The 25,879-nt window shown below is 49.8% G+C and overlaps 2 protein-coding genes across 6 annotated transcripts in view; both read left to right on the forward strand.

Moving 5' to 3' along the window:
- Positions 1-5,521, forward strand: part of EXD2 (exonuclease 3'-5' domain containing 2) — a 70,241-nt gene extending 64,720 nt beyond the window's left edge. For 3 of the 4 annotated variants that reach the window (XM_079767513.1, XM_079767512.1, XM_079767511.1), the window contains exon 9: positions 2,152-5,521. In XM_079767513.1, the coding sequence (XP_079623639.1) occupies positions 2,152-2,368 (217 nt within the window). In that variant the 3' untranslated portion in view covers positions 2,369-5,521. The remainder of the gene's footprint in view (positions 1-2,151) is intronic. The other variant, XM_079767514.1, reaches the window with a different exon arrangement.
- The window catches only part of GALNT16 (polypeptide N-acetylgalactosaminyltransferase 16), a 105,983-nt gene continuing 82,470 nt past the window's right edge, over positions 2,367-25,879 (forward strand). The window contains exons 1-2 of one of the 2 annotated variants that reach the window (XM_079767516.1): positions 2,367-2,386; positions 23,399-23,688. In XM_079767516.1, coding sequence (XP_079623642.1) covers positions 23,512-23,688 — 177 coding nt within the window. In that variant the 5' untranslated portion in view covers positions 2,367-2,386; positions 23,399-23,511. Of the gene's footprint in view, positions 2,387-17,350; positions 17,435-23,398; positions 23,689-25,879 lie in introns of those variants that run through there. The other variant, XM_079767515.1, reaches the window with a different exon arrangement.

A 25,879-nucleotide genomic window follows, 5' to 3' on the forward strand; every position in this document is an offset into this window, starting at 1 on the left:
TTCATGATTAGTGGGAAAGTTGAAATGCAGTAGAGTTGTGCCTTATATGTTTAGTGCAGAAGTAAATCCTCAAGTCAGCACATAAAATGAAAATAATAGTCAGGAAATGCCCTCAAATCACTGAAGTTGTCCATGAAATACAGCATGTGTGGTTTTGTGTCTCACCTCATTCAGGTCTGTGGGAATTGTGACAGTAGATTCATGTGTCCTGTTTCACCTGCACTCCAGGGTACTGACCCACTGACGGAATGCTGGCCAGAATTCCATTACTATTTTCTCCTTTTTCCTTCCTTCCTTATTTTCTCAGACCTCCTTCTCCATTAGTACACAGTTGAATTCATATGCCTTCACTCAGTGTTCCTGAGAAGTTTGTGGTCCTAAGAAATGAATGGGTCCATAGCGCAGATGATAAAAATTCTGGGCCACCTGCTATAGTTCTGCTTCCCAATTCACTTTCTTCAGAAGTCCTAGGGGTTGAAATAATTAAACTGATAAGTTCACAAAACCCTGTTAGTGATGCTGGTTGCCTATAATATTTTTGTTATAAAAACCCCCAAAATACTTTAACTGTAGCAGCAAATATTTATCAAGTATTTTTAGATCTATGAATCTATCTAGCAGGCTACTAACCTTTACATAACTTGCTTTGATTATTCCTTCTAACAGACCCTATGAGGTAGAATTTAGGCTTCTTACTGGTAACTAACATTGTATCTTACTTTAAAAAAAGAAAATCATAGTTTAAAAAATTTATTACTGAATTTTATCCTTATTGAGGTTATACAATACATGTTGTTTTCCAAGTTTCATATTAGATACCCTGAGGTTAAAATTAAGTAACTTGCCAAGGTCATATTAGAAATTAATGACACTGGCTCCTTTAACCAATTCCCAAATGTATTTCCTAAAGCATCCAAACTTCCCCTTTCAACCACAGACCTTTCTAGTATTTATCTTGCTAGGACCAAGAAAAACAGCTGTTTTGGAAAACATAGACAAGTTAGTGGGGGTGCTCAGGAGCTAACTAGTAAAATGTCTAGAAATACTCAGAAGGCAATGATGCTGCTAGAATGGCGGGGTCTTGGGAGGAGGATGAGAGGGGCGTGGGTGCAGGGAGAGGAGCTGCGTCTGCCGGGCAGGGAGCCCCTGAGAAAGGAGATCTTTATTCAGAGGAGGTGAAAGCACTGTTCACCTGGCTTCAGAGCAGGTTTTTTGTTTTTGTTTTTGTTTTAAATACATTTCTTTATTGATTTCAGAGAGGAAGGGAGAGGGAGAGAGAGATAGAAACATCAATGATGAGAGAGAATCATTGATCGGCTGCCTCCTGCACGCCCCCAACTGGGGATCGAGCCCACAACCCGGGCATGTGCCCTTGGCCGGAATCGAACCTGGGACCTTTCAGTCCGCAGACCGACACTCTGTCCACTGAGCCAAACCGGCCAGGGCCAGAGCAGGTTTTAAGGCCCCTCAGCGTATCTGGGAAGGAAGCAGGGATTTGTTTTTCTGTTAAACAGCACCAGCTGCACAGCGAGCCACCGCAGCATTTCATTGTGACTACAGCACTTCTCAGGATGTGATTCTTGTCATGGATGTGACACTTCTCAGGATGTGATCATTCTCATGGATGTGATTTGGCGTTCCTTTTGTGAGGAGGAAGGCCCTAAAGAAATGCCCCCCCTTGCATTTTACATTCAGGTATTACACTGTTATGAGAAACCGGAACACAGATTAACAGCCTGGTTTAACAGCCTCATATAAATACTGGGCATGGTTCGGGATGAATAACTTGGAAGGGGCGTGAGCTGGTAACTGAGCACCCTGGAGTAAATGCAGGGCCAGCATCCTTCACCCTCATCAGCCAGACAGGAGGGCCCTCTAAAGGGGGCTGAGCACGATGCAGTGGTTTCCCCACAAGTTCAGCTCTGAATCCCCAAATGCCCTCTGTTGAATTGTGGGCAACATGCCCAAACTTAAAAAAAAAGAAGCATATATGAGAAAGAGGATGTTTCGGAGACATTAACGTAGCCCGCCCGCTAGTCTAGCAGCCTCCCTCATGCTCTGTGGAAGCCCCGTGGCCGGAGCATGTGGAGCCATCTGTGAGACCGTCCTGTGCCCATTTCCCTCAGACCTTTGCACTTCGTGTCTTGGCAGGATTTCCAATGAAAACTACATTCCTCACGGGCTGAAGGTGGTGCAGTGCCATAGCCGGGGTGGGCTGCGCGCCCTCATGCAGCTGGAGAGCCGCTGGCGCCAGCACTTCCTGGACTCCATGCAGCCCAAGCACCTGCCCCAGCAGTGGTCAGTGGATCACAACCATCAGAAGCTGCTCCGGAAGCACGGGGAAGACCTTCCCATCAAGCTGTCGTGATGGCTGCTTTCCTCCCAGGTGAGGACAGCTGGGAAGCTGGAGCCAAGGTGGAACCGTCACCTCTTCCCGTTTTAATACGTTGTTAATTGTCAAAGCCTGTGACGCAACTCGGAATACTAACCCATACTGATCCCAGAATGCTTCTGTGGATGGAGCGTGGCTCTGGTTTTAAGGGGAGCTTATGGTTTTGAATTTTAGTTGGGCCGAATGAAAATTCTCTTTTTTCTCCGTTTTATTTTATTTTTGTGGACAAGGAGGGTCTTGAATTTATTTTACTCTTTCTCTTCTGCTTTCCCCGTGCAGATGGCAAATGAAGGATTCTCCCTGAAGTGACTTGTCAGGACTCTCAGGTTTTTTTAATACATTTCTCCCTGTTCAGTACATTGATTTATCTCAAACGGGCTGTCAGTATTTCAGAAATACTGTTAGGCTAGGATGGGGAGAAAAAGTTCTTCTAGGGGGTTGAGAGACGATCAAGGGTTCAGATTAATTTTCCCAGTTCAGCCTCATAATTATAAATTCTTTGGCTTATTGCTGTCCCACAATGCACCTGTTTGGGATCCATTCCCAACTGAATCACTTCAGTTTATTTCACACACTTGAGCTTGCTCCCCTCGACATGTCAAAGACCAAAGCGACAAAGTCCTTACTTTGCTTCCACACTAACTAGAGGAATCATTTTCTAGAGACAGGCCTTCCACCTGGGGGGCCGAGAGAAGCCTCAGCTCCATCTCCCCAGAGAACTTGGATAAGTTGCTGTGCTTTTTCTCTCATGCTGTTCATTGTCTGCTGGTTGCCATCCTCCTGCCCATAACTGCAAGGCTTTTAGCTTAATCCCTTTCTGGGAGGAAGATTATCTTTTCTCAGAATCAGTATCAGGTCCCTGCAGAGTTCTGTTTCCATCAGTTTGCAGTACTGACCTCTTTCCAGCACTTAATCCTCTCCTGGAGTCTTTGGTTGCAGTGAGGATCTCTCCACCTCCCCCCATACCTGGAACACTGAGATTACTTATGTGTTTAGATGTTAAAACAGGGGCGTGTTTTTTCTTTCAAAATGTGAGGTCGCCACTTTAAGCATGAAATGTGCCCAAGTTGGTGATGGTTGCTCTAACATTGATAAATAAAACTTCTAAGCACAAAACTTACTGACTGTAACTGTAAAAATTGTTTCTTCATAACTTTATAAAGTTGGTAAATATTCTTGGGGGAAGAGATAGTTGTCCATGCGGCAGTACCATCGTATGTGAGCACGGATGGACACACACACACACACACACACACACACACACACACACACACATATGCAGTGCAGCTTTGGCAGGTCAACAGCAACCCACAAACACACGTGCACATCCTACATGTTGTTCCTCTGCCCCTTCTTTCCAACTTTTCCTCAAAAAGGCATTTCTGGGATCTAAACTAGAAATCCTTGAAAATGAATAGTACCAGGCACTGTGGGGACCATATGTTCAATGCTGTAGGTTATTAGGGGGCCTGTGTCTCTGCCCATACTGCTTGGAGCCCATGGAGACGGACAGGTGGTCATGTAGTAGTCAGACTTGCCACAAGGTGGCACTCAAAGATTTTGTTTTACATTCCTTCTTGAGAAGAGACTTTTATACATGGTTCCTGAACACAACTCATGATTTATGTTTCAAAATTTACGGACCTTAGCCCTAGCCGGTTTGGCTCAGTGGCTAGAGGGTTGGCCTGTGGACTGAAGGGTCCCGGGTTCGATTCCAGTCAAGGGCACATGCTCAGATTGTGGGCTCAATTCCCAGTAGGGGGTGAGCAGGAGGCAGACCATCAGTGATTTTCTCTCATCATTGATGTTTCTATCTCTCTCTCCCTCTCCTTTCCTCTCTGAAATCAATAAAAATATATTTTTAAAAATGTGTGTACCTTATTTGGGGTCATTTTGATAGCTTTTTAAGAAAAACTTCCTCTGAAACAGGGATTAGGACTCTTTCGTTCTCTTCCCGGGTGATCCTCATGCTAAGAGGTAAGAGACTCGTACAAGGTCAGTTAAGGTGCAGTGGTTGCTGTGAGAAGAAGGAATGGGGTCCCCAGCAGACCTTCCTGCAAAGCCCAATAACAGAACCAGCAACCACGGTAAAGGGGGAAGCTAGACTGTGGCACAGAGGTGTCTCATCCTTTTCAGAAGTGATTTGTGTAGATTTGAGTCTTTTGTTCACTGAGTCAACCTTGGACTCTATTTTTACAGATTTTTAGAGAGAGAGGAAGGGAAAGAGAGAGAAAGAAACATCGATCGGCTGCCTCCTGCATACCCCCCACTAGGTATCAAGCCCATAACCCAGGCATGTGCCCTGACTGGGAATTGAACCTACAACCCTTCTGTCCACGGGAAGATGCCCAACAAGCTGAGCCACACTGGCCAGGGCTAGTCAGCCTTGGACTTTAGCAGCCTTTCCCTAAGGCTGACAATTGCTATTTTAAATGAGATATTTTAGAGTAGGCATACTATAAAAACTTAGTTTTTTCTGATACAAAAGTAATGTGTGTTTATTATAGATGAGTCTAAAAAAAGAATAAAAATCATCCATCTTACCTCCATCTAGAACAGAGCTAACCTTTGCTGATATATTTATGAATTTCCTTTTGGTATATAAAAATGCATGTAATATATGTATTTAAACCAAGTTGAGAGTCATATACAGCTGGGTATCCTGTTTCCCCCCTCACTTAACATGGTATCACAAGTAAGTAATTTCCTGTGTCTTTCAGTATTGGGAAGTAGCTCTCTAGTGGATCTCCCTCACTTTAGTTATCCATTCCCATACTTGAAAATGTTGGTTGCTTCAGGTTCTTTGTTAATATCAGTGACGCTGTGGTGAACTTTCTTATGTATAAATCTTTGCCTGTGTCTTTAATAATTTCATTAGAATAGAACCCTCGAGATTGGATCGGGAGGAGGGGACTCACATTGCTGGTGTGAGTACAAGTTGAAAGCATCTCTAGGGATGTGTATTAAGGGGCTGCTTCTCTTTGACCCTGTGGCTCATGTTCCAGTGCATTTGCGGAGCTTCTCTGTGAGGAGCGGTGAGAGGACAGTTCCCAGCAAGGGCCTCTCTCAGTGTTCCGGTCAGAGCCTTTTCTCTGCTTCCCTCTGTGTCCCGCTCTCCATCGCCTCATTTGCCCCTTGCAGTCAGTGTTTTTTGGAAAAACTGCTTGTTTGAAAATAAAAATGTAAAAATAACTTAAAATGAACGTTTTTATTTTAAAATAAAAACTACAGATTTTTTTTTTTTTTTTTTTTTTTTTTTTTTTTTTTTTTTTTTTTGCTAGCCGGTGATTTACTATCTAAAAGGGAACAAAGTACAATATTCAAGGATTTGTTGCTTCTTAAGAGTGCAGCCATAAGTTCCTTATTCTTACCCCTGTCACGGACAGAGATCAGATGACAAAATGTGTTCTGTAGAAATAAAGCCATTTTAATCCCTCATTTTAGACGCTTAGGAACCCAGCAGGCAGAAGGAGCTTTTTTGTTCAGCTTCCTGTTCTGCCTGTTAGTTCGGGGCTCTAACATTTGACTGTAATTTAAATTCTTAGTTTACCTTGCCCCTCTGAGATTGTTACTCATTCATTTATCCTTTCTTCCTTTTTTTTTTTTTTCATTATGTCTCATCCTCATGAGAGGTACCACTTTTTATTTTTAAAGGAGATAGTTTCTCAGTTTGCTATTTACTAATTATATATTTTTAAAGGATTCCTCTTTCTCATCTTTTGTCTCTTCTGTTGTGTAGATGGTCATTTTTAGAGTACCTAATCCCTTAGGAAAACAGTGAGAACCAGTTTTTTGTTTTGATGAGAAGGTATAAGAATGATTCTTGTTATGATTAACTCTTGATCTGAATAACATAAAAATAATACATAATCCCCCAAACATTTTTAGTTTAGAACTCAGTTATAATTTTCAGGTATGCACCAATGTTGCCTCCTCATGCTGGAGCCTAATACCTTCTGCCTGTCCCTAGTCCTGGAGCAGTTTTGCATCAGGTGATGGAGCAGCGCTGACATGCCACCGGCCCACTTGTTCATAAGTACCTGCCCCACCAGCCTACTAGGACATACGTTAATCACTCTTTTTTTTTTTTTTTTTTTTTTGCTCGAGGCATCAAGGCCCTTTTTGGGAATTCCAGTACATTTTTTTGGGAAGGTGGGAAGTACATCAGACCGTTGTTTCCTACTCACCAGCTCTGTCTGCAGACAGCCCATTGGAGGTCCCTAGACACTGTGGGTGGCGGGCACAAATGGGTATCGCTGGTGGGAAATCAAGAACTGACTTCATTTGCACACAGGGAATGTCAGGGACCTGGTTCATGCATCCTGGTTTGTCCCTCTTCTAATGTGACTGCCTTGAAGATCATTCTCTTGAATGGCGTGGTTAATCTCACACCCTCCAGACTGAACTCAAAGCATTGTCCTCCTTCCTTATTTGTTATTCATTCTTAAATTTCTCTCTCTTGCTAAATGGGTAGCCCATTGCCTTTCTGCCAGCGTAAACTTCAAAAGCTGCTGAGTTTAGAGTCGGCATTATTATAAGCATGACGTGTGGTCCACAATATTCCTGAGTTGAAGAGGCTACTTATATTCTACTCCTGCTTCCCAAAGATCTCCCTTCTCAGGCTGCAACGTGCTGGGCACAGTTGGGCTCCTGACTACTCAGGCTGGAGAGGAATCAGAAATTTGAGCTTAGTGAGCTAATGGGCTGAAAAGAAATGGGAGATTGAGACGGTTGTTTTAAAAGAGGTACGTTTATTTGGTGGTGGTGATGGGAGTACAGTTCATGGGCTTTATATTTCGCTCCTTTCTATACTCAGTTCTGTCATGAGGTGGAGGATCAGAGGGCTGAGCTGGTGACCTGGGTTCTGGGTCTGGCCATTGCTGGGTATCTTTGGACCAATCGTGTAACTTTTCTGGGCTCCTTTATTTACCAGTAAAAGGAGGAGTTGGAATTAGATGTGCTATTAGGGCCTTCTTAGCTGTAGCATTCTGTAGTTCATCCCGCTGCTTCTTTACGCGGCGCTTTCCCGGGGGTGACGTGAGTCTTCTGCCTCGTTGCACACTCTCCTCCTGCCCCCAGCCCTGGGAACGGAGACTGTGCATGGGAAGGAGGGGAGGGAGGGAAGCAGGATGCCACACCATGTCCTCCTGGCCTCCCTGACTGGGGAGTGCCTGCTGCCTCCATCTGGCGCTCCCCCTAGGATCAAAATGCTCTTCTCACCAAGCTGTGCTGTGTGTGTGTGGCCTTAGGGAACTCGCATTTCTACTCAGTTCACTATTTAACAGTAAAGAAAGAAATCTTTATCTTCAGCCACCCTACTAGTGCTATAAGGTTTAATAAGAGATAAATGCAGAATGGAAATGAGGCAAGCTTCCCAAGTATTCTAGATGGGAGGATATTGAGAAAAAAGAGTGACTGCTTCGCCCTAACCGGTTTGGCTCAGTGGATAGAACATCGGCCTGCGGACTGAAGGGTCCCAGGTTCGATTCCTGTCAAGGGCATGTACCTTGGTTGCGGGCACATCCCCAGTAGGGGGTGTGTAGGAGGCAGCTGATGGATGTTTCTGATGTTTCTCTCTCATTGATGTTCCTAACTCTCTATCCCTCTCCCTTCCTCTCTGTAAAAAAAAAAAAAATCAATAAAATATATATTTTTTAAAAAAAGAGTGACTGCTTCTCATTTTAAGGATAGGAGAAATTAAGTCTATACTGTAAACAGAGAATTGAGTAGAATTGGGGACTTTAAAGGGAAAGTAGTAAACTAATAAGTTAAAAATATTCTCTTTTTTTATGTTGTCATGATTACCTAAGAAAATTTGAGGGGCCAACACTGTTAACACATTGTTATCCACCATGAATTCTAAGACATGAACTCACAGGGAGGCTGGGCAGTGTCTGGGACCTGCATTTTTTATAACCGTGACTCAACTTGGACTTGTCCTGCTGACCTTTGCCAAGCTAGACAGTCATGTGCAAATTATAAAGTTTGCATTTTATAAGCTGCTGAAAGACATTTCCCTCTGTGTCCATTCCCTACGGCCTGGCAGAAGAGGCACTTCCGGTCCATCCTTGGGCCTATTTTCTATCCCAGAGAGGGTGTGGTGTACGGGCGTGGTGTGAGGTCTACCAAGGATGCTAAACGTGAAGCTCTTGTTACAGTAATCACCTACACATCCAGTGAGCCCCATTTCCTACCAGATTGGTTGTTATTCCAGAAAGAGTGACCAGAGAGCCTAAAGGGAAGCTAAAGTGTTTTCTCTGCCCTCTCCTAGAGGGACCCCAACTCTATCCAAAATTCAGACATCTTTCGTTATATCCCATAGGGCCAACTGGAGCCCCAGTCAGTTGGCTTCGTTTCTTTTTAATCAAGATCTGTCTGTCTGGCCCGGGAGGATGGGCCGGCGTGTGCTGCAGCCCATATGGCTTCCTCGGCGTTCTTGGATACGACGAGCAGGGCTAAAGTTGGCTCAGAAAAGGAAGAGAAGATGACTCCGAGTTAGTTTTTCTTTTTAAATGTTATACAAGTGCAGAGCAGTTGGCTGCCATCCCCTCTCAACCATCAGCGGAGCTTGACCTTGGCCAAGATTTTGCCTCATCCTCTCGGCATTTCAGCATAGAGTTGCGTTTCAGCCATGGAATGCTTAACCAAAAGCACATGCTGTAGTGGCGCTTTCCAAAGAGCAAGTTTTTGCAAAAAGTCCTCATCGTGTTGTTTTCCCAAAACAACAGCTTTCTGTGAACCACCAACCCAGTAACCCCCCAAATTCTTTGCCTTGTTTGTACACAAAGGCTGAGGTTGTTATTGTTAATAATACTTTATTGGATGGTAGTATAGTGAACATACAGTAAAGTGTACAAATCCTAAGAGTACAGCTTGGTGAAATTTTGATAAATGTATATACCCATGTAACCATTAAGGCTGGTTTTTGTTTTGGGTGTGTGTTTTTTTTAAATGTGAAATATCTCTCCTGATGGTGTACAGTTTGGAATTAGAAAGTTGTACATTCATCTAGCTGAGCAAGTTACTGTAAGGTTAAAATATTATGAAGATCTGGTGGTCCGAGTGCAGGCAGTTTGCCCTTTTGCCATTCCTAGTGGACTTGGTTACTGCAAAACTTCATGATGTTTGTTTTTAGCAAGTTACTTTAAAAAATAGGTAATATATGCACCTAGCACAAAACTTTTAAAAACATGTAGCAGGGCGCTAGCTGGTTTGGCTTAGTGGATAGAGCATTGCCTGTGGGCTGAAAGGTCCCAGGTTCGATTCTGATCAGGGGCACGTGCCCAGGTTGTGGGCTCGATCCCCAGTAGGGGGCGTGCAGGAGGTAGCCGACCAATGATTCTCATCATTGATGTTTCTATCTCTCTCTCCCTCTCCCTTCCTCTCTGAAATCAATAAAAACATATTAAAAAAACAAAAACATGTAGCAGGAAAAGGGAATCTCCTTGCTAGTCTTTTCAGTCCTTAAAGGCAGCCACTGTTACTATTACCGGTGCATGGTCTCTCCTTCAGAGACAGAGAGACGAGAGAGAGGGGTATAGAGAGATACTATTTTGTTTATTAAGTCCCAGGTTTCTTCTGTGGTTGTTAACCAGCACTGATGTTTCTCTGCCCTTCTCTTCATGCTCTAGGCTCTAGTCTGAGGCATTTATGCAGAAACTTGGATCCTGTAGCCTCAGTAGGATAACCCAAGTGTCCTGAACTGAAAAGTTCATTCTTTCTGTCAGCTGGCTCGAAGTCCGTGTTTCTCACAGAATTGGCCACGAGTTGATAATTGTTGAAGCTGGGTTTTTTATGTTAGGCTTACTACTTTTTAAATATATATTTGAAAGTTTCCACAATAACGTTTTTTGTTTTCCTATTTAGCAATAACTCCTGCATACACTTACCAGCTAAGTTTTGTGTTTGTTTTAAAGTAATGCTTGATTGCAAACTATAGGTGGATCTATAAACAGTGCCACCCTCAACCCACGTCGACCCAAATCAGACAATCAAAATTCCAAAGTTACGACGTGAACCGGGATGGTTATTCACCTCCCACAGGCCTCCTCTTTAAACATTGGATTGAACTGACCTCAAATTTATTTTGAAAAGCCGACTTCTCTGGCAGGCAAAATTTGATTTGATCACAAACCAATAAATCACTCATAAATCTCATGCAGAGCAGTATTTCACACAGCTTATGGGCTCAACAGCCAGGGAAGGAAGAACCCATCACTCCCACCCTCTCAGGCAGAAGGGAAAGCAGAGCTTGCAGGGATGGCTTTCCTTGGCCACTGCTCCCAGCTCCCAGCCTACTTTGTTCTCTATGGCAGGTGGATGCGGAGTCAGGCCTTTGCCAGATTTGAGCTTCCCAAAGGTACACAGTAGGTCTTGGGAAAGGAGTGAGGTTCGTGGTGTTTCCCAATTCGAGTTCCATATGGTTCCCCTAGGGCCATTTTATCCTCGATGTCCTCTCATGCTCTCTCTATGTCTGTAATCCAATCACCCAGGCCTCTCCAGTCCTCATTAAGAATATCCCCACTGGTCGGAGAGCTCCCTTTCAGCCCCCCTTTAGAGCAGATGTCACATTTGAGCAGCATCTGCTTTCTGACAAGCTTGAAGACGGAAGGAGCTCACTGAGTCTTTCCCAGTGGAAGTGGATAACACACGCAACCTCTGGGACTGTGATCAATATGCTGCGAGCTTAGTGGCTGGCAGCTTGTGTGGGGGTGGAGAGGCAGGTGATTCCCAGATGGGGCAGGGATCTTCTTGCTCTCGGCCCTGTGGTCCGTGCAGGGTCCTAATGCTGGAATGGTTCCCTAAGCCTCTGGCTCCAGCCCTTTCTGGGCAGAGAAACAGAACAAGGCAACATGCCTGGTATGTTTTAAATAGATCCTGCTTGCTGTAGCCAATAAGCCCAGCAGCCTGGGGGCTGGGTGACCCTTCCCGAGAGATTTCTGTTGTGCCATTCCTCTGGCTTACAGCCCCTCGAACGCTGACCACCCCGTCCCCCTGCTTCTCTTCTTTGACCTCATCCACCGACATTGGTTGTCCTCTCACTGCTCTCCGGATGGTGTCTTCTCAGGCCTTGTCTGGTCTTAGTACTTATGACACTTTATTGGTCTTCACTCCCTGCTTCATCTTTCCCTGCAGCTGTTTTCCTCCTGGGCTGTATCGTTACATCTCGTGGAGTCTGTCTGTGTCTGCTCTACCATGTGCACGTCTGTCTGCTGCTCCGAGTCGGACTCTGCCATGGCTCTCAGTTGTCCTCTTGCCCCCACCCTCCCACGGCTGTTGGGGGACCACTCACCCCCATCTGAAAGGAAGTTGGGTGCAAGGCACGCAAGTGGAGAGTAGAGGAACTGCCTTGACCATCCCTGTGGTGGGCAGGGGACAGCTCCTGTCTGGGAAATGGACCTTAGGGGGGCAGCTGTTTCCTGGCAGAGAGCAGTGCACTGGGTCAGCCAGAGGAGGAGGAGTCAGAAGTCAGAGGAAGGGTGGCGGGAAGGAGGGGACTCAGATGTGAGGGGCCCGCACCCACCCAAGGTGATCATCAGAAAAGGAGGTGGGAAAGGAAGGCCCAGTGGAAGCTAGGTGCGCTGCGGGAAAGCTGTGGAGGAGTGGGCACTGGGGATGGAACTAGGGGAGGGGGCCCAGCAGACACTGCACCCAGCTCTGCCAGGTGGAGGCAAGTGGCGTGGGGGTGGGGCCAGGAGGACAGGGAGCCTTCATGACCCTTTCTCCCCACTCACCTCTGGCCCTTTTGCTGTTTTTCTTTTTTATTTTATGTTCCTGTCCTCATGTTATATTAGCAAAAAACAAAACAAAAGGCAGTCTGTCTTTGAGAGGGAATGGCAAGATCTGGAGAATCTGGCTGCATGCACATCTCCCTTTGCTGCACTCCTGGGCTCCTTTGCCCATCTGGCTGCTGGAGCCAGGGGAGCCATCCTCTTACTGGCACACCTTGAATGGATTCCCTGTACCAGCTCGACAGCCCAGCGGAGTGTCCGTGGCAAGGGCAGCCTGCAGCGGTGTGCAGCCACAGGTCCCCTCGGTGCCTGGGGCAGCAGGGGAGCAGGCTGCTGGCCACCGGCTGGAGTTGGTCTTAGGCAGGGCCTGGGCTGAAGGGCAGCTTCCAGCTTATGATGCCAGCCCCACGGTGGGCTCCTCTCCCCCGGGAACTGAGCTGCAGAAAGGCCTATGGCAGAAGAAAGAAACGTGACAGCTCCTGTCTGGGAAATGGACCTTAGGGGGCGCAGCTGTTTCCTGGCAGAGAGCAGTGCACTGGGTCAGCCAGAGGAGGAGGAGTCAGAAGTCAGAGGAAGGGTGGCGGGAAGGAGGGGATTCAGATGTGAGGGGCCGCACCCTTGTTTAAAATAAATTAATTTTAATTAATTAAACTAAAATAAATTAATTTCAATTTATTAAATTAAATTTTAATAAATTTTAATTTAATGAGTTAAATTAAAATTTAATTTATTAAATTAAAATAATTATTTTATTTTATTGCTTAAAATAAATGAATGGAAGGGGTAATAAATGCATGGGGTAAAAAATTCAAAAGGTACAAAACGTACAGTGAAAAGTCTCCCACTCCTGTTCTCAAGTTCTTCTCGGCGGATCCCTGGACGTGCCAATTTCTTGTACACTGCTCTAATTTCTCCTTTTTAGGTATGCTGTAACCCAGAGGTTTTCAGACTGATCCAATGGAATATTTTAAAGTTTTGGGGTGTATATGTAGGGTATGTAATATATGCAGGAGGGCCAAATGATAATAAAGAAAATTGTGCTCAGTTTATTGCCAATAATTCTTGCTGGGACGGGGAATGATTTAAAATATTAAAATAAATAAATAGAATCCTAAAATGCTAGCACTAGAAAGCACTTTCCAAGTCCTTTTGTACCAAAGATTTCACTTTAAACATAAGAAAGAGATCTGGGTGACTTCCTAGTGTCACATCTAGCTAGTGGCATGCCCGGGACTCACACCCAGGAGTCCCTCCTCCTGATCACCCCCTTTGCCCAAGAACACACCAAATGCTCCATCTTTAGATACTGGCCTTTATAGAAATATGTGATTGAGAAATGGAAGGAAAGATAAATGATTGGACATGGATTTAGAAATCTTTATCACTGGACACAAATATAGGGAAAGAAATCAGTAATTCCTGGAAAACCCTGAAGTCAAATTCCAGGGAAAACCTGAAGTCAAATTCCAATTGGAAAATAGCACACTTACACACACACACACACACGCACACGCACACACACACACACACACACACACAGATTCACAGAGGCATTGACAGAAAAGATGAAAGTCCGTAAAGTCTATTTTCTGTCTAGAAGCGGCACACCCCTCCACACCCTGTGCTGAAGACCTTGCATCCTTTGGACCTACTGTGCAGGGCTGGAGGCAGAGGCAGGCAAGTTTTTGTTGGGCTGGAGGGAGAAATGCCACCCTAGACCAGAATAAGAGGACAAGCTGTGCACGGACACCTGCGGGATGCGAAGGGAGAGGGGAGGATGTGCGTGGCCATGCCCCCGCAGAGCTCGCCCCTACTGGCTCCATCACTGACAGCCCCAACCGTTTATAGCACCTACCAGGAGGAAACACCCCAAGATTTATACGCTGACAAACGGCAGGATGGTTTTTTAAAAGATTCTTTCTGCTTTGACATCAGCTCCAGACACTGTGAATGGTTTCAGTATCCAAGCCAGATTGATGGGCCTTTTGATGGCCTCGGAGGGTGGCTCAGGGAGAGGGGGCATGTATGACTGTACTATAAACACTGGCTCTGAAAACCCTCAATTGCGTTGCGATGGTAAGTTTCCAGGCAGTGTGGATCTAATGTTACACGCCTCCTGCATTAACAGCTTTTTCATCCTGTTCAATTATTTCAGCTGGTAAGGGAGTAGAAATTACACTTCAAAATATATCGATGGGTATTTTCAGCCTTGCTGAGAGCTTCAAAATATATACCAATCCTGGGAACAGTATCTTCATTTCTGCTTCCCAGTTTCTCAAGAAAAATGGAAGTATCAGTTATACTAATACTGTTAGGCTGAAGGAAACACAGGATCAGGTCCATGGGTCTTTCCGTTCAAATTCTCTCTGGTCTTATCATCTAACCTCTCTTTGAGCCAAATTTTGTCCCAGCCCTAGGTGTGCGGTCCAACCTAACTATGTACAAAATGATGAGGCCCTTGATAAAGAAATGAGTATTCTTAAGAGCTTGGTTCAGGGCCTTGAATCAGGGCATCTGATGGAGGCAGGACCAAAAATATCTCAGTTCTCTGCATCTTCTCATGAGAAATCCAAAGGTCCTAATCTCTGATGCACATGGCCTTTCCCCCATGCCTCGGTGCTCGGTACATGGGCAGCCACCAGCAATGTCTTTCCCCGATTGTATTCTGGTTTCCTTATCTCTACCTGACTGGCCTCTTCCACTCCTCTTTCTGAGCACCAGACCTGGACTTGCAGCTGCCTTCCTGAACGGACCCCAGAGGACTCAAGTTTAGTTGAACATGCCTCTGAAATCTGCACCTCCTCCTGTATTCCCCATGTCAGTTCATGATTACCCTACACCAAAGCACTTGACTCCTACACAGGACATTTACATGTTCTTCTCAAATCCTTTTTCTCACCTCCACCTCCCACTGATCACCAAATTCTTTGCGTCTACCTTCTTTCTCTTCTGCTCCAGCGTTCCTGCACTAATCCAGGCCCACAGAATTGCATTATCACTGTGATCCCCTGCCACTAGTCTTCAGCCTCCTCGTGAAAACTCATAACTGGTTATGTCATTTCCTGTTTCAAAATCTTGGATGGTTCTCCATGGCTTACCAGAATAAATCCAAACTTCTTACAAAGGCATAGCAGATGTCAGTTAACTAGTCCACACCTGCCTCTCTAACCTCATTACCATCACCACCCCCGACACCATACACACCAGACCACTCACCATTCCTGAGCTCCCATACACTTCCAGATCTTAGTTCCTTCGTTTGCCTCTTTCTCTTCCCAGAATTCCCTTCCACATCTTGCCCACCTGTTTCTGTATCTCCCCATTATCATCAGTTACTGGGCTCCTCAGGAGCTGGGATCAGGTTATATATATATATATATCCTCTCTAATAAAATGGTAATATGCAAATTAACCATCACTCCGCTACATAAGCCACGCCCACCAGCCAAGCCACGCCCACCAGCCAATCAGGGCGAGTATGCAAATTAACCCCAATCCAAGATGGCTACAGCCACAGAGAGCAAGGTTTCCCAGGTAACAGAGCAAGCCAAGCTTTCCATAGCCGTTGCAGGCCTAAGCCTCCACTCAAGCTACAAAGTTTCAATTATAAAAGGTAAACAAATTCAAACAAATGGCGGCAGAATGGAGCTTGAGAGAGCAGGCCAGGGTTGCTGGCGGCAACAGGGGAAGCAAAGCTTTCCGTACACCCTGGCCGGGCTCACCCGCTTAAGGCTACAAAGTTTCAATTGTAGAAGGTGAATTAACTGCCACAGAAATGGCTGCCGCCCCAGAAATGGCTGTTGCCCCAGGCTACAAAGTTTCAATTGTAGAAGGAAAATAAATTCCAGATATCAGGGCCTCCCCTTGGGTTGCCAGGAGGCGTGGCCGGCCTGCAAACCACCACAGGCCCCTCGCTTAGGCCGCCCCACACCCCAAGGGAACCCCCACCCTTATCTGTGACACCCTTCAGGGCAAACCAGCTGGCCCCCACCCATGCACCAGGCCTCTATCCTATCTAATAAAAGAGTAATATACAGATTGACCATCACTCCAACACACAATATAGCTGCCCCCATGTGGTCAAAGATCCTGCCCCCATGTGGACACAATATGGCCACCACAAGATGGCCAGCAGGAGAGGGCAGTTGGGAGGCACCCGGCCTGCAAGGGAGGGCAGTTGTGAGGGACCAGGCCTGCAAGGGAGGGCAGTTGAGAGGGACCAGGCTTGCAAGGGAGGGCAGTTGGAGGTGATCAACCCTGCAGGAGAGGGCAGTTAGGGGTGACCAGGCTGGCAGAGGAGGGAAGTTGGGGGCAAACAGGCTGGCAGGGGAGCAGTTAAGCATCAACCAGGCTGGCAGCGGAGTGGTTAGGGGGTGATCAGGCTGGCAGGCAGAAGCGGTTAGGGGCAATCAGGAAGGCAGGCAGGCAAGCAGTTGGGAGCCAGCAGTCCTGGATTGTGAGAGGGATGTCCGACTGCCCGTTTAGGCCCTCTCCTGATGGGATCGGGCCTAAACGGGCAGTCGGACATCCCTCCAGGAGTCTCAGATTGGAGAGGGTACAGGCTGGGCTAAGGGACAACCCCCCGCCGTGCACGAATTTCGTGCATCGGGCTTCTAGTATATATATATTGATTTCAGAGAGAGAAAGAGAGATAGAAACATCAATGATGAGAGAGAATCATTGATTGGCTGCCTCCTGCACATCCCCCACTGGGGATAAAGCCCGCAACCCAGGCATGTGCCCTTGGCTGGAATCGAACCTGGGACCCTTCAGTCCGTAGGCTGACGCTCTATCCACTGAGCCAAACCAGCTAGGGCTATTTTTTATATATGTTGATAGTATTACATATATCTCCCATTCTCTCTCCCTTTCCCACCTAATCCCAGTCTCTACCCACCCCCGAGGTCTTCCCTACCCTATTCCATGGGCTATGCATATAAGCATGTAAGTTCTTTGGTTTATCTCTTCTGGTCCCCCCAACCCCACATGGAGGTATGTTAGTCTTTGTTCATTTTTATATCCCTGGGACCTAGAAGTGCCTGGCATAGTAGGTGTACAAGAAGGAGTGGAAAGAAAAGGACTTGCAATACCACCCGATGGGCAAACAGGCCTTGGCTTTACAGTCTATGTAGCATTTCCATGGGACAGAATGGGGAGAAGCAGCAGCCTACTGCCTTAGGTATTTATTCATTCATTTGCTTGTTGCACAAATGTTTAGTGAGTGCTGCCATGATGCCTAAAGAGGAACTGGTGATACACAAAAGAAGCTGCCAGGCCCTGCTCAGAGGAACTCCCATTCCAGGGCGTTCAGGTATGTGACAGGCACTGGCCTCACATTGTGGGCCACATGGACCTGAGGACCTCTGCCATTCAGCTCTGCAGAGGTTGTGGAGGAGGGGAAGGGACCAAGAAGAAGGTGGTGGAAATGGCGGCGGTGGGGTGGGGGTGGTCAGGAAGGACTTGGACAGTGCTCTGCCTGCAGACTAATTCTGCTGACCAGATGGCTTTATTTATGCATTTCCCCTTTGTAGGAATTCCTTGCTGTTAAGATAAAAACACTTGACACATTTCTAATTAGCCCTCAGACTCTGCAATCCTATTATTCCTAAATGCAACAGCTGGGTTATTTCATGATCGGTAATAACATTCATAGTTTCTGCAGTTATCCACCAAATTGGTCATTCCTACCCTGACTTCTGATGGGACTACAGAGGACTTTCTCACCCCCTCATGCTGGGGCAGCAGGGTTTGGCCTCTGGCCAATGGTTGGGGGAGGGAGCCTGGTGCTTCTGAGGAAGCACTGTTAGGGGACCTGGGTTACTCACTACACTGAGACTAGATGCATCCTCCTTTCCTCTGGGCTCTATCCCTGCACTGGACTCTCAAGTGCTTGACTTAAGAGAGAAGTTCATGACCTGGCTGGTGTGGCTCAGTGGCTGAACATCAATCTATGAACCAGGAGGTCACAGCTCGGTTCCCAGTCAGGGCACATGCCCGGTTGTGGGCTCCATCCCCAGTAGGAGGTGTGCAGAAGGCAGCTGAGTCAATGATTGTCTCTCATCATTGATGTTTCTATCTTTCTCTCCCTCTCCCTTCCTCTCTGAAATCAATCTATCATCTATCTATCTATCTATCTATCTATCTATCTATCTATCTATCTATCTATCATCTATCTATCTAAAGCAGGCGTCCTCAAACTACGGCCCGCGGGCCACATGCGGGTGTTTTTGCCGTTTTGTTTTTTTACTTCAAAATAAGATATGTGCAGTGTGCATAGGAATTTGTTCATAGTTTTTTTTTAAAACTATAGTCCGGCCCTCCGACGGTCTGAGGGACAGTGAACTGGCCCCCTGTTTAAAAAGTTTGAGGACCCCTGATCTAAAGGCTAATATGCAAACTGTCCCCTCGGGAGTTCGACCTGGAGACCGGGAGTTCAATCGCTCGCTAAGATGTGCGCTGACCACCAGGGGACAGCACGGAACGAAGGAAGGCCCCAGCCAGCAGCCAGAAGGCCCTGATTGCCAGCCAGGCCTAGGGACCCTACCTGTGCACAAATTTCGTGCACCGGGTCTCGAGTAAAAATATATTTTAAAAAGAGAAGGAGAAGTGCGTGTTTCACAGAGCTACCCTACCCTTTTCCTTACCTCTGTCTCCCCTCTTTCCCTCCCTTCCTTCCATCAACAAATACTTAATGCGCATGTACTATGTACCACTACATGCCAAGCAGCGTTCTAAGCGTAGGGGAGATAGCAGTAACCAAAACATATCAGAACCCCTGCCCTCAAAGAAGCTGACATTCCAGCGGCAGAAACTGATATGAAAAGCCATGGTTATCAGACAAATAGAATGATGACTAATAAGTCGACTCTTGGAGCTCCTTACACAGAGCCAGGTCTCCTCCCCCATCTATACAGTTTATGGAAACTGCACTTATAAATAACCGTTCCTTAGACACACTGGCGTGTTAAATGTGGACACCTGTCAGTGGGGAGCAGATGCACCACTTGGTGGCTGCCTGACCTCTGCAGGCATCAGTCCCTCTCTGTGATGAGGAAATGGTCACACCTTCCTCACAGGCTCTTAGGGAGTATTCAGAGACCATGTATCTGTTGCATGGTAACATACATCCTGTCCACCATCCCTGCCTCTTTTCTTGCTTAGAGCAGGCATGGGTGTCTAAGCTGTTCCCCTCATCCAGCTCCCGGGACCCCCTGCAGCTGCAGACAGGACAAGAGGCTTCTGAGCTGGCCCAGGGTCTCAAGGGCAATGGGTATGCCGTCAAGAACAGACACCAGCAGAGGGGGGGGCCCTGCACACCGACCCCCCAACCCTCCCTCCAGTCCACGCAGCAGAGACTGGAAGAGGCAGCCACCCAACTGCAGGGCAGGCAATTGTCCTTGATGGACCTTGGGTGTGGCTGAGAGGCCTGCCTGGGCCCAGCAATCCCGTGTGTGTGCCCTGGCAGGCCCTTCAGGAGTCCCCCTCTCCCAGCAGCCAGCAGCAGCACCCGTGAGAGAGGGCCTCCAGAGGACTGGGCCAGTTACCAGGCACTGGATTTGCATGCTTTATTTCATCCTACTTTTCCCAGCAATGCTGCAAGTTAAGAGCTGTCATGCCCCATTTTGCAGTTGAGGAAACTGAGGCTGAGAGGAGTTAAGAATTTGCTCAAGTCACTCTCCTAATATGTGACAGAACCAGCATTTCAGTTCAGGCTATCAAACTCCAGAGCTAGGGTCTTACACTGAGGGATACGCTTTTTCCTTTCTGTCATCCACCCACCACCCAAATCCCCCATCAAATACAGGGGCAGAGTTCCCTGGGGCCTCTGGGAGTGCCAGGGACACATGGCACTTTGTCCAGCTTACCTGAGTGCTGGCTTAAGCAGTGTTAGAAGGAGGCCATGCCCAAGAGCAGAGCCACAACGGAGAATATGCCCAAGGAACTGGAAGCCCAAAATAGCGCAGTCGGAGGGATCTTAGAGGTCATCTCTTAGAGGTCATCCTCCTTTTACAGAGGGGGAAGTGGCGGCCCAGAAGGCGAAGTGGGGTCCCTGCATACAGAACTTCTGACCTCCCTGCAGACTTCCCAGCGGCCTCAGAAGCCCTGCACGAGTGCCTGGACACTGGCAGGGAAAGCGGACTGGAACCCGGCCCCGCCACTCACCTGCGGTGGGACTCTGCTGTCGAGAGCCTGAGTGCGGCCTGCGGGTGTGGGTGTGTGACAGATACTGTGTGTGAGATGCCGCACAGCAGCTGGCACCTGCTATGTCCTCGGTGAAATGTAGCTATTATTATCACGCTTGTTGTTTTCGAGGTTCAACGAATGTTAGGCAACACTGCCTCTTAGGTGTTGCTTTGATTCTGTGGTTCTGCTGGAACCAAAGACTAGGACGGCAGCGGAAGCAGTGCTCACCACCCTCTCTGAACACGGGAACCCGTATCGGGGACGCCGAGGCTCAGCCCCGTGCCTGTTTGGGATGAGACTCTGGAAGAAAGACCGTGGGCTGCAGCCGAGGCGGCAGCTGCCCGTGCCCATCTCTTCCAGTGGCTTGAGGAGAGATGGGCCCATCACTCAAGCTCCGTGTCAAATTTCCGTGGTCACATGAGCATGGTGATTACCTGCCTTCTTACCCCGAGCCCCAGGAGAGTGGGTTGTGTCCATCTGAGGAAGGGTTGGCCGTGAGGTCTAACACCGTCCAGAGAGGCCACGGCTCCGTGGGGTTTTCTGGTGAGAGTTGCGGGGAGAATGGGGAAGGCTTCTCTTTGGGACAGAGCTACCAGGGAGTGACAATTTGGTGCAGATGTGTAGCATCCTCGCCACTGAGCCCTGGGGAATAAGGGGTGAGACTTGTAGAAATTCCAAATTTTGCCAAATTCCAGCTCCTCCTTCCCTCCCTCTCCTCATAGAGCCCCCCTTCTGGTGCCATCAGACACCCCACCAGCCTGATTTCAGTTTGGTATGGTCCGGCTTCACCCCCATGCCTAGGGATGAGTTTGGAGCCTTTCACTAGGCCAGTGGTTCTCAGCCTTTCTAATGCCGCGACCCTTTAATACAGTTCCTCGTGTTGTGGTGACCCCCAACCATAAAATTATTTTTGTTGCTACTTCATAACTGTAATTTTGCTACTGTTAATGAATCGTAATGTAAATATCTGTGTTTTCCGATGGTCTTAGGCTCTACGCAGTGGTTCTCAACCTGTGGGTCGCGACCCACAGGTTGAGAACCGCTAGCAGGGTCGACTTCATTTAGTGACTAGGGGTTAATACGATGAGTTTGGATCCCACATCTTCTCACCTAGTTCTCTCAAGACCAAAAGCAACTGGACATGCATAGAACAGGCTGAGATGAGGGGAGCAGCCAATGACAGCCTGGCTGACGGAAAGCCTGTGTGAAGTGGGGACGCCAGGAGGGCAGTTCCCTTACACTTTCTTGTCTGGAGACGCCTGTCGGCCTGATTCCTAAGGAGCAAGGGCTCCCTGGCTTCCCACCGAGGGCATGACCTCTGGGTCTGCCCCATGGTTCCTGCGTCTATTATTTGCATAGTTCAGTCCTGAGTGCTGGAGAAACGGGGAAATGAGTGGTGATGATGGGGGAGGGTGGAGTAAGGCATGAGCTGTGACCCCACTGTGTGCGGCTTCATTTAGCACAGAGGTGGGGAACCTTTTTTCTGCCAAGGGCCGTTTGGATATTTATAACATCCTTCACAGGCCATACAGACTTATAAACCTAAAAACTGGCCTTCTGTATTTGGTCAAACGTTTAATGAACTCATCTCTAATGCCTTGGCAGGGCCAGACCTAATGATTTCTTGAGCCTCACAGGGTCCACAGGCTGGACGTTCCCCACCCCTGGTTTAGAAGGACCCTGTCTGGGCCTTCAGATCAGCCACTGCCCAGCGGCACCAGCAGGAAGCAAACTCCCTGGCACTCAAGGGCCTCCCTGAGTCCAGACTTGCCCAACCTGGCCAATCTCAGCTTCCATCAAGACCTTCCCGGCATCCTGGACCCCAGCGACGCCAGGCAGCTCTTTGCCTTGAACCCATCCAATACCTCCCTCCTCAGAACCTTCCCTCTGGCTACTCATGCAGCCCATACCCTGCCTGCCCTCCTTCTTCCCTGCCTCTTACGAATTTATCCAAAGATGTATTCACCTTCTGTGAGAAGCCTTCCCTAACCTGGCAATGCATTGCATCTCCCTCTGTGACCCCCACTTGTTTGTTCCGTTAGTATCCATTCATTTAGTGTCTGCGCTGTGCCTCCCAGCGGTCCTGGCCTCCTAGAACCAGTCTAGCCCCCCTGTCTTCTGCGGAGTGAACGTGGTTCACGCGGGGTTCTCAGTGCCGCCGCGGCTGGGGCAGAATCTCAGGGATTTTTGTGTCTGTGTCTCTCACCACCGCGTTTTGTACTTTGCCCGAAGTGTCAGATAGAGAGATGGCTTCTACCCTGGGCGCTGCCCACTAATTAGTCGCATGGCCCTGGGCGAACCTTCAAGCTTCCTGGCCTCCCTTCTTCCTGATGGAGTGGTGAAATGATCTCAGGGTTGTCCAGGGGACACTGAGGCAGGATGAAGGGAAGCATCACGAAAACTGGAAGATGTGGGTTGGGTGGACCCCCATTCACCGGCTGTGCAGCAGCATCGCCTCTCCTTGCCTCTCTTCGAATGTCAAGTGCACCAGCTTCCCCTCTCTCCTGGGGCGGGTACTCGGGACGCTTGGAATCCTAGGCCGAAGGGGATTCCGGTGCAAACTTCGAGACTTTCCTCCCGCCCAGCCGCCCCTTCGCAAGGACTCGCCGAACACACCTTCAACCCCGCGCTAGAGCGCAATTCAAGCGCAGCTCGGACCCGCAGCTCCGCAGCGCGGGCCCGGGCCGGGGTCGCGCATCTCCAGCCTGTGACTCAGGGCCGCTCGGCCCGGGGGTGGATGGAGGTAGGCGGGACCGACCAAGGCCGCGCGGGGGCAGCCGCCGGGCGCTCTGTCGCCAAGCGTTGGGAGCCGAGACAGACTCTGGCCCGTCGCCATTCGGCCACGGGCGTCTGCCTCGCCGGGCCTTCCTTCGCCGCCGCGCACCCGTAGCGCGGCTCTAGCGGAGCGCAGCGGCCGGGACGGCTGGAGGGGGCTGGAGCGCCGGGCGGGCTCTGCGCGCGAATGAATGGGCGCCCGGGGGAAGCGCGCGCGCGGGGCTGAAGGGCATTAGGACCGTGAGGATCGCTCCGCGCGCCTGTCTCTCCCTATCACCCCCCCAACCCCCACCTCTCTCCTTTTTCTGCTCTGCAGGACTGAGCAGCCGGGCGCAAGCGAAAACAAACAGCTGGGGCTGCGAGCGCCCCCGCCCCGGCCCCTAGAGCTCGCCGGCCCGGGCCCCCACTCGGGGCGCCCTCCCGCCCACCATGAGGAAGATCCGCGCCAATGCCATCGCCATCCTGACCGTAGCCTGGATCCTGGGCACTTTCTACTACTTATGGCAGGACAACCGAGCCCACGCCGCATCCTCTGGCGGCCGGGGCGCGCAGAAGGCCGGAGGAAGGCCGGAGCAGCTCCGCGAAGACCGCACCATCCCGCTCATTGTGAGTCCTCTCTGTGCGCCGGGCCAGCCGGCTGGTGAGCCGCGGCGCGCGTCCTGGCCCCGCGCGGCTGCCGAGGGCGTGGGGCCGGGCCGGGGGCGGTGTGCCCGCCGCGACCGGCTGGCTTTGTATATGTTGGAGCATTCCTGCTTGTTGTTATGGCAACCTCCACCGGGCCAGCGAGGCCAGGGCGCAAGGATGGAGGGAGGGTGACAGCGGGTGGGGGTTGGGAGAAAGTGCTGCAAGTTTGGTGGGCCCGGCGTGCGCGCGCGACTGGGAACGTGGCGGTTCTCTCGACACTGCGCTGCCGGGCCGGGGCCGAGGGTTGCCGGTGCGTCGCCCGCCCGGGAAGGTGGCCGTACCTTGCGCTCAGCGAGCCGGCAGTGGGAACCGCGCACGGCTAAGCGCGTAGGTGGCCATGCGCACCGCGCACCCTCTCCAACCTCCTGGGGGCCGAGGACGTGGGGGTGGGGGCATTAGATGAGGCCGGGTGGCCCTGGGCTGCGCCCGGCTTTGCGTCCCCTTCTTAGCTCGGGTCAGCGCGGAGTACTCTCCACTAACACCCCCGGGTTCTCATCCTGTACGCGCCCCTCACCCCATCTCGACAGGTGAGCGGGCAGTGTCTGCGCCCGGGCTCGGAGATTCCCTTTCACGAGGTCAGCCTCGAGAGGTCCAGGCGAGCGGGGAAACAAAGGCGGCAGAGACTAGGGCCTCGGCGGAGTTGCGAGGGCCCTGGGCTCTCTGGGGACCTGAGCTGGGGCGTGCGGAGTCCCCGCCGTCCTGCAGGGGGCGTGCCTGCCGGGGCGCGGGGTGACGGCTCTGTGGCTGGGGCACCTGTTGAGGCGGAATCCTCGGCGCGCTTCGGCCGGCTTCGCTCTTCCAACCTTCCAACGGGGGCGGGTGGTGGGCGAGAGCCTTGGGCGACCCTGGGGACCAGCTGCTGGGCGCATGCAGCCTGGCCAGACGAGGACCAGGAGGAGGAAGAGCAAAGTGTGGGGCCGAGGGTGGGGAGTGGAGCAGGGCAGCCATTCCGGCATGAAGAGAGGTGAGCCTGGGGAGGGAGGTGCAGAGTCAGGAGGGCCAAGGCTTGTGTGGAGAATTCGAGATGTTTGTGCTGAGGCAGCTGAGCCCCAAGAATATGGGTGTGGGGGGCGGGGGGCGGAGGGGGGAAATCGGTGTGGAAGTGCTCTCATATTCCCATCCTGTTCCAGATTCTGACTTGTTACCCACTGAGAAGAAGTAAAAATCCCCTGCAAAGGAACCATATTTCCTGGCTTTGCCTGGGGAGACTTTGGGGTTTTCCCCAGCCCCTCTCCCCCAATTCCCAGACCCTTGCCTGGATGAACTCTCCGGGAGTGAGCCCGATTAGGTGGAATGTCCCCTTCTGGGCTGAGGGTCCCTGTCTCTAGGACACTGGTTCCAAAGCACTTGTGGGTGTTTGGACAGGAAGGCTGATGAAGAAAAGCCTCCTGTGTAAAGACCCCAGAGTGTTGGGATCTGGGTGGACTGACAGACTGGAGTGGAAGTAGCCAAACCGGCAGTGGCCCCAGGTCCTGAGGGAGCTCCACGCCATGGGTTGCCCCCCTCTATATCCTGAGTCTTAGGGTAGGTGGTCCCAGAGCGGCAGGAGACCAGCAGGCTGGCCAGATGTTCTGGCCTCTGTGTGAGGTAATGGGAGGAGGGTCTGAGCTGGAAGAGGAGGAGGAGGGGAGAGAGGAGGGAAAACGGAAGGGAAGGGAGCACAGAGAAGCTGCTGCTCAGGACCCCAGGCTGGGTCTCATCACATTTACCTCTGCCTCAGAATCCTGACCTTGCTCTTGAACCTCTCCCTGCTCCTCCCCGGGCCCTTGGAGATCAGCCCAGAAGGCTACTCAGACTGAGAGCCCCAGAATGGTAGGGGGTGGGAGGGTAGCGGGGTGAGGGGGGGCGGTAGGGGAAGGTACTGCTGGAGGCATGCAGCACTCATTTTGAGGGCTGGCAATTCAAAGTCTTGGGCAGGGGCAGTTTTAGTGAACATCGTCTCTCTCCCCCTGTCCTGGTTACCGTGGGGTTTTACTTGCTGCAGATTAGAAAAGGGCCAAGTTTAAAGTGTGAGGAGCCAGGGCGTGGAGGTGCAGGAAGAGAGGGAGAGTGGAAGTTCCTGGGGAGTGAGTGACAGAGCCTTCGTGGGCCACATAGGGGCATAGCCTGCTCC

Source organism: Cnephaeus nilssonii (assembly GCF_951640355.1).
Source record: "Cnephaeus nilssonii genome assembly, chromosome: 4".
NCBI lineage: Eukaryota > Metazoa > Chordata > Mammalia > Chiroptera > Vespertilionidae > Cnephaeus > Cnephaeus nilssonii.